This window comes from Amphiura filiformis, chromosome 8 (genome assembly GCF_039555335.1).
Source record: "Amphiura filiformis chromosome 8, Afil_fr2py, whole genome shotgun sequence".
NCBI lineage: Eukaryota > Metazoa > Echinodermata > Ophiuroidea > Amphilepidida > Amphiuridae > Amphiura > Amphiura filiformis.
In genome coordinates, this window is record NC_092635.1 from 12,515,649 (window position 1) to 12,528,084 (window position 12,436).

The 12,436-nt window shown below is 37.4% G+C and overlaps 1 protein-coding gene across 1 annotated transcript; it reads left to right on the plus strand.

Moving 5' to 3' along the window:
- Window positions 1–703: 703 nt before the first annotated feature.
- LOC140159415 (uncharacterized) lies at window positions 704–2,446 on the plus strand. The gene is made up of 2 exons (XM_072182886.1): window positions 704–1,221; window positions 1,710–2,446. The coding sequence occupies exons 1-2, from the start codon at window positions 720–722 to the stop codon at window positions 2,444–2,446; spliced, it is 1,239 nt and encodes a 412-aa protein (XP_072038987.1). The 5' UTR covers window positions 704–719.
- Window positions 2,447–12,436: the final 9,990 nt, after the last annotated feature.

Here is a 12,436-nt window from a genome sequence, read left to right on the forward strand (position 1 = left end):
CTACACAACAATACCCAATTGTTTTTACTGTTTTATCATGATACAGGTATAATGATGCTCTTTTTCCACTTACGACAAATTAAAAGATAAATATTTCACATTCTGCTGTAAAATTAAATACATGTGCATGCCAATGATTTTATTATGGTATATAGTGTTCTCTTTGTCGAGACTGGTTAAAAGACAAACAAATATTGCACACTTATAGGTTAATGAGCTTAGACAAGTTCATGAAATTTAACAAATTAATGGAATTAGACAAAATAATGGACGCGCGCTGATGTTGATGCGTCTAATGCACGAGCCCCGAATTTACATTTACAGCCCTATTCCCTAGTAAAAGTGGCACAATTGTGATTTTATTGTTTCGTTGTTAACTAAACATATCTCGAGATTTAAAAAAGCAAATTGAACAGAACAAACGGTATTTGAGAGCTAAGACTGTGCCCTTGACGTTGATGTTAGCATCATGTCACAACGGTATTTTCTAATTGCCACAGAGGGCCATTTTCACTTGCACAATTTTTTTTGAGTTTTGAGACAGGCTGTATATTGGTGTGGTTTAAATCGTTCGTATTACATAACGATAGTTTTTGTAAAGGACCTTGAAACTCATATTTGACATATTTTACATGTATGATATAATGTGTGAATTTGTAGTGCTCTGACCTAGTCGTTTGTTTTCATACATTACAGAGGTAGAGCCACCAAAACCAACTATGGAAATCATCAAATCTCAAGAAACCAAAAGTGACCAACGACCAGAGCTTGAAAATGGCATCTCAACAACCACATCAAGAGCAGAAACTGAAGAGAAAACAACTACAGCAAGTGTAAAAACTGAAGAGACAAGTAAATCAGACAAATCCACAAGAACGACAACACCAAAAGATATCACAAAATCAACAACCACAGCAAGTGTAAAAACTGAAGAGACAGGCAAGTCAGACAAAGCTGCAAGAACGACAACACCAAAAGAAATCACAAAATCCATAACCACCCAAGAGGCCACAATGAAAACATCTTCAAATCCTGAGAGTGTTAGTATTACCAAAAGTACATCATCAACAACAACAATAACAGAATCTCCAAAATCCTCTGCAGCCTCCGACTGTGCAAGAATTATTACATGCTACAATGGTGGTCAATGTGTAAGACATCGATATGGATTCGCTTACTGCATATGCCAACCTGGATTTAAAGGAACGTTTTGTAATGAAGGTGAGGTTATAATTGAACAAAATACACCAAGAAATAATTTCAATTCCTTTTTGCTATTTTTTATGGCCATTTTTTCACATTTTCAGGAAAATAAAAATTCCAATAGGTTATCTCATAAACCGAAGGAGCCCTGCTGCCCCATGGTGACGGCCCTGCTTCGAAGTGCAGTTTAAGTAGTTCAATTTTGCTGTTGCGTGCAAGACTATTGTGTTTGTATTTCCTGCCCTAAAACGAGCTTTTATTTGTTTCGTTGCAAATAAAACAATACAATAGCCCTAATAGTACAAGCACAAAACAGAATACAAGCACAGAATAAATACAACACCAGCGGGAGAAACATCTTATTTAATTTGTGCATTTTAAATCGAGTGGACCAAAACTATCATTGATAGAATCAATGGGCTATTCCAGGCAGAACCTATACACCCCACTGAGGCCCCTAACCCGAACACCACTGTGACCTAGTCGTTTATTTTCATACATTACAGAGGTAGAGCCACCAAAACCAACTATGGAAATCATCGAATCTCTAGAAACCCAAAGCGACCAACGACCAGAACTTGCAAATGATGATAAAATCCCAACAACCACATCAAGAGCAAAAACAACTGAAGAGACAAGTAAGTCAGACAAACCCACACGAACGACAACACCAAAAGAAATCACAAAATCAACAACCACAGCAAGTGTAACAACTGAAGAGACAAGCAAGTCAGACAAACCTGCAAGAACGACAGTACGAAAAGAAATCACCAAATCCATAACCACTCAACAGGCCACAATTAAAACATCTTCAATTACCAATAGTACATCAACACCAGCAATAACAGAATCTCCAGAAACCTCTGCAACATCAACATCAGCACAATTCATTTCTTCTAGTAATGCCACTACTACTGCTGCTCAGCTATCAGTTACAGATAGTCTCACCTCTGCCACACAACTTGTGGTTTCTCCAATCGTCAATAAGGAACAAACTACTACCGTCACCGCCAATGATGACACCACTTCAGAAGCACAAACGCCAAGTTATTCACCAAATGGCGATACGTCTACTACAGAGTCTTTGACTTCAGATGACACCACTGTGGCAATAAAGCTTTCGAATTCTTCAATTTCAAATGAGGTAGTACATACAATCATCAGTGAGGGTACCACTGCAACAATACAGACGTCAGTTTCGTCACCTCCTTCAAGACGACCAACCACATACGCTTTCAAATAAAGACACATCAGCTACAGAGTCTTTGATTTCAGATGACATCACTGTTTCAACAGAGCCTTCGAATTCTTTAATTTCTAATCAGGTAGTACATACAACCGTCAGTAAGGGTATCACTGAAACAACACAGACATCAGTTTCGTCACCTCCATCAAGACACACAACCACACAGACGCTTTCAACAAAATACAGTACCAACTCTGTGAAGCAAATGCTAGATGAACTATCCCGGCTAACCACTGTCCGTGATTTGGTCACAAATGGCATCACTTCTACAAAGCAGACATCAATTTCTACCTCAACAGAACCAACAATGAAAATGTCAAATGAAGAATTCCTGACCAATTGGAAACAACCAATCTTAAGTTTTTTGTCAAAACAAAACACCGAGGAAATTAGTTCCAAAGTACGTCCTGTGGCTCAAAATGTCAATGATGTGGCACAGATCAGCTCCATGCACATTGGAAAAACTTTAGAACAGAACTCCGCGGAAATTAGTTCCAAAGCAGATTTACTTCCTGTACCTCAAAATGTCAATGATGTGGCAAAAATCAGCTCCCTACATATTGGACAAACGTTAGAACAGAACACAAATGACAACACCTCTGAGGAAAAATTTGATGCCCTAACATATCAAAGACTAGTTTATTTGTTGAGACTCTTGTACGCAGTCAATAAGATGTTTACTGACAAAACAAGACACTTAGAAGAGGTATACACGGCTGTAGATGAGGGAATTGTTTCCAACATGAATACATTTGAATTTAATATTATTTCATCTCTCCGAATACGGCATCTGTTACGATTAATACACACAGTCGCGGGGAACTTCTTGACGACTCCAGAGATTTATTCTTCTCTGAAGATTTGCGTAAATAAGTTTTCTAAAAGTTACGAAGGACAACTTATTAATAACGCGTTTTATTTGAGCGCCAAATCTTAAGATTCTTTATAGCTGAAATTAAATTTTCAAGACGCCGAGTTCCATTTTCTTTCGACACAACTAACAACAAAAACGGATTCAACAGCGGCAAATTAAATGCTAGATAAACTATCTCGACTTAAACCACTGCTCAAGATTTAGTTATAAACGGCATCCGCTTCTGTAAACACACACCTCAAACTCTACCTTGACAGAACCAGAAAGAGGAAATGTTATAGTCCAATAGACTCCCTTAACCATCGTGCAAAGCATGTTGGCAGAGATACAGTACTAGTTATTGTAGCACTGATCATTATATGATATGGAGGCATTTTCAACTTACGTGTACATCTAGTTAAAAGGATTTTTTTAAAGTATGGTTTGACATCTTTAAGACGTACGGGTATGGAGTTATGCCTAAAAGGGTAACATTGTGACGTAATTTAGGTATAATTCTGGTTCCTCAGGGAGCAAAAATGAAAATGTTTTGAAGGTGTGAATGAAGTTATGGGCTATTAATATAATGGGATATTTTGGTGTTTAGTGTATACGAAAATGTACCTGATTTTTGGCAGATATCAGTACAGTGTTGTTGTGGGCTAGACGTGCTTACACTTACAGTCCATATGCCTAAAGAAAGGTAATTGAGAACCAGTCATGAGAACCAGACATATCTTATGTAGTCAAAGTACTACTATCCAGTAATAACGGAGAAGATCTAGAATACGTCAAAGTGCGTACCTCTTTCAAGAATGGAATATATTCTTCTGTCGAATTACTAAAGTCTGGTTTATGAACAACACATCTGTCAATGTAAGTGGAAACAGGAGGACTGCATGAAAGGCAGGCCTGTTTTCCATTAGAAAGTGTGTGAATGGTAAAAAGAGCACTGGAGATTGTCATCCGTGGCAGGATTTCATGCAAATGATTAAGGTTTTCAGTGGACTTCGCTGAACGGTGATCTTCGCAGGACAAGTGAATCAGGATATGCATCAGATCTTTGTAATCAACAACAAGAAGAAGGCTGCTGGTTAAGTAACATTACTCGCAAAAATATTGTTAACCCGTACTTGACTTTTCATTAAAGATTCAGATATTTGTTAACTTAATCAAACAGTGTGTTTTGTTATGCATTATGAAGGCATAATGGGAGGGCGAGTTAGCGCAGCGGTAATTCCCTCGCTTTGCACCACTGAGGTCCCGGTTCAAGCCCGGCGCGGCCCAAGGACTCATGTGTACTTGGTTTATCCCGATTCCCCGCTCGCTCTCGCAGGTTTTCTCCGGGATCTCCGGTTTCCTCCTGTATCGCAAAAATCGGTGATTAGTTGTTTGGTTATCAAAAACTTCCTTCACCCAACGGAATTTGGGGAGCTGCACAGATAATTGGTGGATGTTACAATCTAAATGCGGATAGGTGTGCGCCGTTCGGCAGCAACCTAGTTGATGCGATCTGATTGTGATGATTCACCATTGCAGCGAAATTACAGCGCTTTGAGTCCTCTAAGATCTGGAGAAAGGCGCTTTATAAATCCAAAATTTATTTATTTATTATTTTATGAAGGGAATTTGGGTAAAAGGTGTTTTTGTCCTGGGGCTCCTGGTTAAGTACCATTACTCGCAAAAATATTGTTAACCCGTACTTGACTTTTCATTAAAGATTCAGATATTGTTAACTTAATCAAACAGTGTGTTTTGTTATGCATTATGAAGGGAATTGGGTAAAAGGTGTTTTTGGCCCTGAGTCTTTGATGGTTGGCTATTACAGAAAGTTCTGTCCAAATGTGTCAGAGATAGCAAGTTCTTTGACTGATTTGTTAAGGAAAATGCAAAATTCATTCGGTCAGAGCAGTGTGAAAATGCTTCTCAAGAGTTCAGCAGTACTCACTGCTACGGAAGCTTCTGAGTGCTACAACGTGACAAGATAAGTATATTGTCATGTCGAATTATTATCAGCATTATGTCGACATGACGATATAAATTATCTCGCCAAGACAACTTACTAAAAATGTAAATCAAAATGGCAAGATAAATTATCATGTCAAGTCGACACCAAAAAATGGATGTCGTCTTGGCGAAATAAATTATATGCCAAGTCAATTTAGCAAAATGTGGATGTCGACATGGCAGGATAATTTGTCACATCAAAATGTAAGTCAACATGGTAAGATAAATTATAATACCAAGGAAGAGCAATTTTTGACACAATAGAATTTGGAAAATAATTAAATTAAAGCAACCACAAACCGCGAAAGACCGCCAACAACCGCCGCTCAATAGGGATATGCAACTAGAGGGCTAAAAAGAATCACAAACCGCGAAATTTGGATATCCAAATAGATTGCCCCGCAGGGTTACAAAGAACCACAAACTGCCAAATCAGCCTCCAATAGAGGGTAGGGCTTGAAGAATGAGGGCAATTAAGGAATAAAAATATTGATATTAAAATTAGAATATACATTCTGTAGTGTCAAATTGCATTAAGGTTAGTGTTGGTTAATGTTACCTTAAGGTTACGCATTGCTTTCTTGCCCTGTGGGGCCCTTCTATATTGGAACTCCTTTAGTAAAGAACTCAACTCTAGGGGTCTCTAAACAGTGTAGGTATTTGATTGATACTGACGATTGTATGTATTCATGTTCAGTCGCAAAATAATTGTTAAATCATACATGACTTTTCAATTAAAGATTCAGATATTGTTAACTTTTCATTAAAGATTAATTTTTCATAATGACTTTTCATTAAAGATTCAGATATTGTTAACTTAATCAAACAGTGTGTTTTGTTGTGCATTCTGAAGTGAATTTGGGTAAAAGGTGTTTTTGGTCTGGAGGCATTAATTTGCTCCGACTTTAGCAAAAATGGTGTTCGTTTGTTTCGTTTAGCTACTGCGAAAGAGTATAAATAAGTCAAGGGCATTTGCCGAGCATAAGCCGCTATTGATCTTGATAAGTCGCTATTGATATGTCTGATGTGCTCTTATGTCCCACAATAAATACTGTCCAAACGTTCATACCCCATCCCTTAAAGAGAACACAAAATGCACACAGTATAGACAATTGAATGGAGCCTGGGACGATTTACTTGTGCTAGGATTTCATTTAATATAACTATTTTTTTATTTTAATATATATACCTCGTACCTTATCAAGAACATAAGAAAATTTTGTAAAGGCCATAAATATACGCACTCATGCATAGGGAGACAAACATGATAAAGTTAATCTGTTCTTTTCTTTCTCGATCATTAACCTTTGGAACATTTCACATGCATGCTGTTTGTCTTAATGCCTTTTCTTTAATCTCGGGCCATTATAGTAAATCGTGAAACCGTAGAAAGATCTGTTGGTCAGCATAGATATTAAATAAAATCGAATCCCATCACATCAATTCAAAGCTACGCCCTTTTTTTTGAAATACTGGTTACCAGCGACTTAAAATGTATGTAGTTTAATCATCGAGCTTGACGTTGATCATCATTGTATGCTCAATTGAAAGACGTTAGAAACATATTTACCAACACACGCTTCTATATATTAATATTATGCCATGTTCCATGCTCAACAGGGATTTATTGTAAGCCTAGTTCTGTAACTAAATCGAGGGCTTAATTAAAACCAGAACCATCTATGTCCATAATTACATGTTACTCATTTGGACGGGTCGGGAATAAATGTAAGTGACTTTGGGTAGGCTTTAATAAAATTTAAAATACATTTTGGATTTATAAAGCGCCTTTCTCCAGATCTTAGAGGACTCAAAGCGCTGTAATTTCGCTGCAATGGTGAATCATCACAATCAGATCGCATCAACTAGGTTGCTGCCGAACGGCGCACACCTATCCGCATTTAGATTGTAACATCCACCAATTATCTGTGCAGCTCCCCAAATTCCATTGGGTGAAGGAAGTTTTGATAACCAAACAACTAATCACCGATTTTTGCGATACAGTTTAAATTAAGTGACCATATACCCCAAAGTCACTTGCATTTATTACGGAGGGCATAATTAATCGTCCATTATTTTGTTGCCGAAATGAGTAACATGTAATTGTGGACTACTTGTATTTCAACACACGACACTGAACTAACAGCCCTGTTGTAAAATTACTGATTTTCAAAGTAAAATGCAAATACCTATTTCAATACGTCCAAACGGTCCAGGAAAATAACGAGGTGTCACTGGAGTTGGAATAGATAATAACACCACAGAATATACTGAGCGTAGATTCCCCACCCCCTCCAGTAAATGGACGTGGTACGTGTACGTGTGACGTCCAATCTTAGAAATCGGCCCTCTTGAATCATACTACATTAGGGACGTACCATTAGATATCAGGTGAGGCCAGCATGGTTAGTTATTTGAAGAAAAAATAATTGTCTCATCATCTGAACAAAAAAATAGCTCCGCCTCAGACCAAAAAACAAACAAATTAAAAAAAAACAATTGGTGTCAACGGTGAAAAAAGGAAAAAAAATTGTCACATACAGTTAGTGAAGAAAATGAACCCCATATTTGACTATTTAGCTTTTAAATTTCCAATTTTCTGGCGCTTCACGCGTATTTAATATTTTAGCTTCGATCTGGTATTTTGAAAGATTATTCTATGAGTGAAAATACTTGATTCACTCTACTTCACAGATTTTCACCAAATTCCACCCCAATGTCAAAAAGAAATCTATGCCACACTGATGGGAGCCATATGTCATGTATGTGGAGATTGATGTTTTTTCGTGAGAAATCCTTACACATGAGTCTGTTTTGAAGAAAATAATGCTAAGACATGGATCCCCTTTGACCATTTCAAGTTCCCCGCTACGTGCGAAAAACTAACCATATCATGTGAACTCATAAGGGGTGACAAAACGTTAAAAAGGCAAAAATATGGACTTATGTAAACAAAATTCGTTTCACAAATCCAAAAACAAATTGTTGAAAACAGAGAACTTTATGATTAAAACAAGGAATTAAAAATTGCTTCATCGAGGTGCCAAAAATTTTGCCTCACCGAAGTACTTAATGCTTTTGTCATATACCCTGCAGCCCCCTTGATATCTAATGGTGCGTCCCTTAACGCGGCTGTGTACTCAAGACGTTGTTTCTTTCGCAAAATTGAGCTTTTTTGATATTTGTTTATTTGTTATGTTTTTTATAAATACAAGGAAAGAAAATCCAGATTTATAAACTCCAACTGCGCTATTTTATGGATTTTATTTCACTATTTCATTCGTGTTTGCAATTTTAAAAGAGAGAAAATCTTTGTTGTATCAGCGGGGTACACGCGCGCAACAACGCATCGCGCTGCGTATCGCGCAATTTGTTAACGCACAGATACGCTACGCATACGCGACGCTTATCTGCATGCGTGGCGCATCCTTTGGAAACACTAATTTCAAGTGGTCAAATGGCTCCGTTTTAGCTGATAAAATGTGGGGTTTTTCAAGTTCTTTCCCTCGATTTGAATATCAAGTTATGAATGGATTTCGCTCAAACTTCTCAACGGGCTGTGGATTTACCCGATGTTCACGTAATATAAGGTAGAAAAACGAAAACTGCCGCATTCTCCTGTGAGATTCGATGAAAGGGTAAAATGTGACCACTTTAAACTTCAACGGCCATTATTTCAATGTTCATTTTCTCGGTAAAATGACGATTTAGGTACACGATAACTCAATAAATACAGCATCTATAGTTAAGCAAATATGATCACCGTAAAAAGCATGATCGACTCAAGAAACAGTTTTCTCATTTTTTTATATTTTGGTCTATTTCCGATTTTAGGCATCATTTTGTGCAAATAGGTGTTTGTGAATTTTAAAAGTTCAATTTGATGCCTTGTATGGTCAATATCTCAAAAACTAAGGCCAATATCAAAAAAATAAAAAAACCGTTTTTGGAATGGAGCCTCAAGATTGAGCTAAAAACAAAATAAAATATTTTGGAAAGAGTGTTTTTTTGTTATGATGTACCTCACTTTTTTGTAATTTTCTTCATAATTGTTGTTTTTACCCCAAATCTGTATTTATATTAAGATTTATTGATGTCTTGCCTTTATAAAAATGTATACTTTTATATGTCTTGCGCGAATAATTACAAAGTTATTGCACTTCTACTACATGCATGTCTGAGAGTACACAGCCTCCTTAACGGTCACGCGTCACGTACATTACGTACTGCTGTCAATTCTCGCGTTTCACAATACGATGCGCCGCCAGCGGTTGCTTTTGGCAGTCAACTTTTCGACTCCAGACTCGACATCGCCGCTCTAGCTGCTATTGAATTTTCACACGAGTGTGATAATAAATATGTTGAAAACAGCTCCACGATTCCCTGTGATCAATAGATAGAAAATGGATCTACTATAGTTGTAAATTGTTGTTTTAGTGTGCATTCGCATGTAACATCATTATAATGACATTTCAACCCACAATGATGCATGTTCCTGTATTGTATTCGTATTACGCGGGCTTTGGATGTCGACTCATTTTCCCATGATGCACTGCGTATTTTGGCCTCGACCCAGCGACCGCTGGAGGCGCATCGTATTGTGAAACGCCCAGACAAACAAGAACCTAGACCTATGACTTTGGTTCGCGTAGTGAAGTCAACACTGCTTAGCAACAACTTTGACAAGGACGCAAGCAAGCAGATATATTCGCGTCTACGGAACATGTCGCATTTGACGCGGGCGATAACGGCGCAGCAATTACGCAAACGAGCGCGTCAGACATGTATGCGATATTCTCCTCGCCTAGTAACCCCGTCAATCCGTCAATATCACCTTGGATACGGGGCTTCACCTCCCGCTGTGGTAAGGGATGGGCAGTAATAGGTCTAGGTGGTATGTCTATGGTGAAACGCGAGAATTATCGAATCCTAGTAGTAACAATATTCTGAGATATATCTTAAACGGGCTGTATCAACATTTCAAGAGTATCCGATGTTGCCTTTGGAAAGGGAGGATTTTCAATAAACATCAAAATAGAGGGGTATTAATCATTTTGATTCAGAATGTACATGGAGGATGATGTATATATATAACTATACACGCCCTCTAAGATATACAGTAAGCCAAAAAAATTAAGGTACAAGTTGTGTTCCCCCTGTATATCCTAAATAAAGAAAAATAAATAAATTAAAACAAGCAGCTAATACCTGTACTCTTTAGCTCTGATTTAAGACCTCATTTGTGGCCAAAAATCTAATAAAGAAACGAAATCAGAAGCTGCACTTACGCTAGTTTTAACGTGTTAATCAATGGAAGCACGGCGCTGGTTCTCTTGTTCGTGAACGCATTGTGTACAAATCAATAGGGCACGCAATGGAGCAAATGCACCTTTAAATTGCCATCTTCCTTGGGTTTTTGGATCGTCATATCTTTATTTCTTGAACAATTTCAACAAACGAGGTCTTAAATTCCAATTATGACATATCTGTCTTTGTTTAGGATATACAAGGGGTGAACATAACTGGTACCTTAATTTTTTTGGCTTACTGTAGATAGCTATATTGTTACCAGAAATTGGCTCCTATAGAACAGTATGCAGTGTGGAACACTTTAAAATTAACTTAATTAACTTCTTAAATGTACTAATATATAGCATGAACTGGTGTATCCGTAATCAGTGGACTTCGGGTATATATATATATAAATGCGCTTTTATAAATGCGCACGTGACATCTACAAGTCGCCATACCGTGTTCAACGATGTAAGGTACCCGGATGTACACAAATTCCACACGCAAAAGTATAGGCGAAAATGACAGGTTACAAGGAAAATTGTTTTTGCAAAATAGTGGCATTGATTGCAAAGGGCAAAATAATTTGAGCGAAAGATTCACTCTTTATTTAGATTTTCCATTACGGACAAAAAAAAATAATGACGGAAAAGCTAGATATAGCTCATTTAAAAACTTGTATAAAACGTGCTAAATGGGCGTGGCAATTGGCCATATTGATGACGAAATGTGATTCTTACTGGCATTAAGGTCAGAACTGAGTAGCTGCCGATGATGTTATTTGATAATTTTTGCACGTGATGATAGGGAACTTAGGGGGCTGTCATTTTCTTCGGGAGGAATGGGTCATGGATTTATTTATTTGGGAGTCAAGATAAGTATTTCCACTCCCCCCCCCCTAGTGCCGCCACTGAACATAACCCTGACCCTAATTGTAACTCTAATTTTAACGTAAATTGACGAAACTATAACTTTAGCCCTTTTCGGAATAATGACCCTCTCGAACTTGATAGGCTAGATGCCCCCGCCCGACCTCCTCAACCCCAACTTACTCATTCGCTCGCTCACATTCAATTAAGTATCAAAATGGACAAAAAAACTAATTCAAAATGTGTTTTAAGCACCTTTTTGTGTCCCCCATGCTAAATCGGTAATCTGTACACCCTTTGACGTACAATTTAGAGTATTAATACGTAGATGACTGTACATGATCTAATCATCCCGGCTGGAAGATGTTGAGGAAGACTCGTATACTATACATCACGCTCATACGTTATATGACAATTTGACGTACAATCACGTATGTTATGCATGGTATATTCTTCTAGTATGGTCGTCATACACATTATTGTCATGGTATTATATATTGTAATTGTATACGTCAGTTTTGTTCAGTTTGGTTCAAACGGCTTATAAAGTTTCACTTTACACGGAAGGGGAAAGTTAGCAAAAAAACAATTAATTTATGAGTGTAAAAGGGGGGAGGGTGGGTTTTGCCTAGCCGAAAGGGGGAACAAATAATATTTATAAAATTATAAGTAAGGCTAAGAAAAAAAAGAAACTCTGTTCTGCGGGCGGACGGACCTTTCAAGTAGGGTCGGTCGGTCGGTTTTTTGTTGTTGAAATAACCCAAAAAATCACCAAAATCTGTAAATAATTTGCAATTTGAGAAAATAACAAAACATTTATTTGTACCGAAACTAAATTATTTCGCAATTTGTTCAAAATCTGGGTCGGTCGGGCCCGTAGAACAGGGTTTTCTTTTTTCGTCGCCTAAGTACATAAGTAATAAATAAATAAATAAATAAATAAATAAATAAATAAATAAATAAATA

What these genes read in the sequence shown, in the direction of transcription:
- LOC140159415 (XM_072182886.1), top strand. Translation starts at nt 720, where the DNA reads ATGGAAATCATCAAATCTCAAGAAACCAAAAGTGACCAACGACCAGAG. An exon ending in AGGAACGTTTTGTAATGAAG is followed by an intron (nt 1,222 to 1,709) that starts GTGAGGTTATAA and finishes CATACATTACAG; the next exon opens with AGGTAGAGCCACCAAAACCA.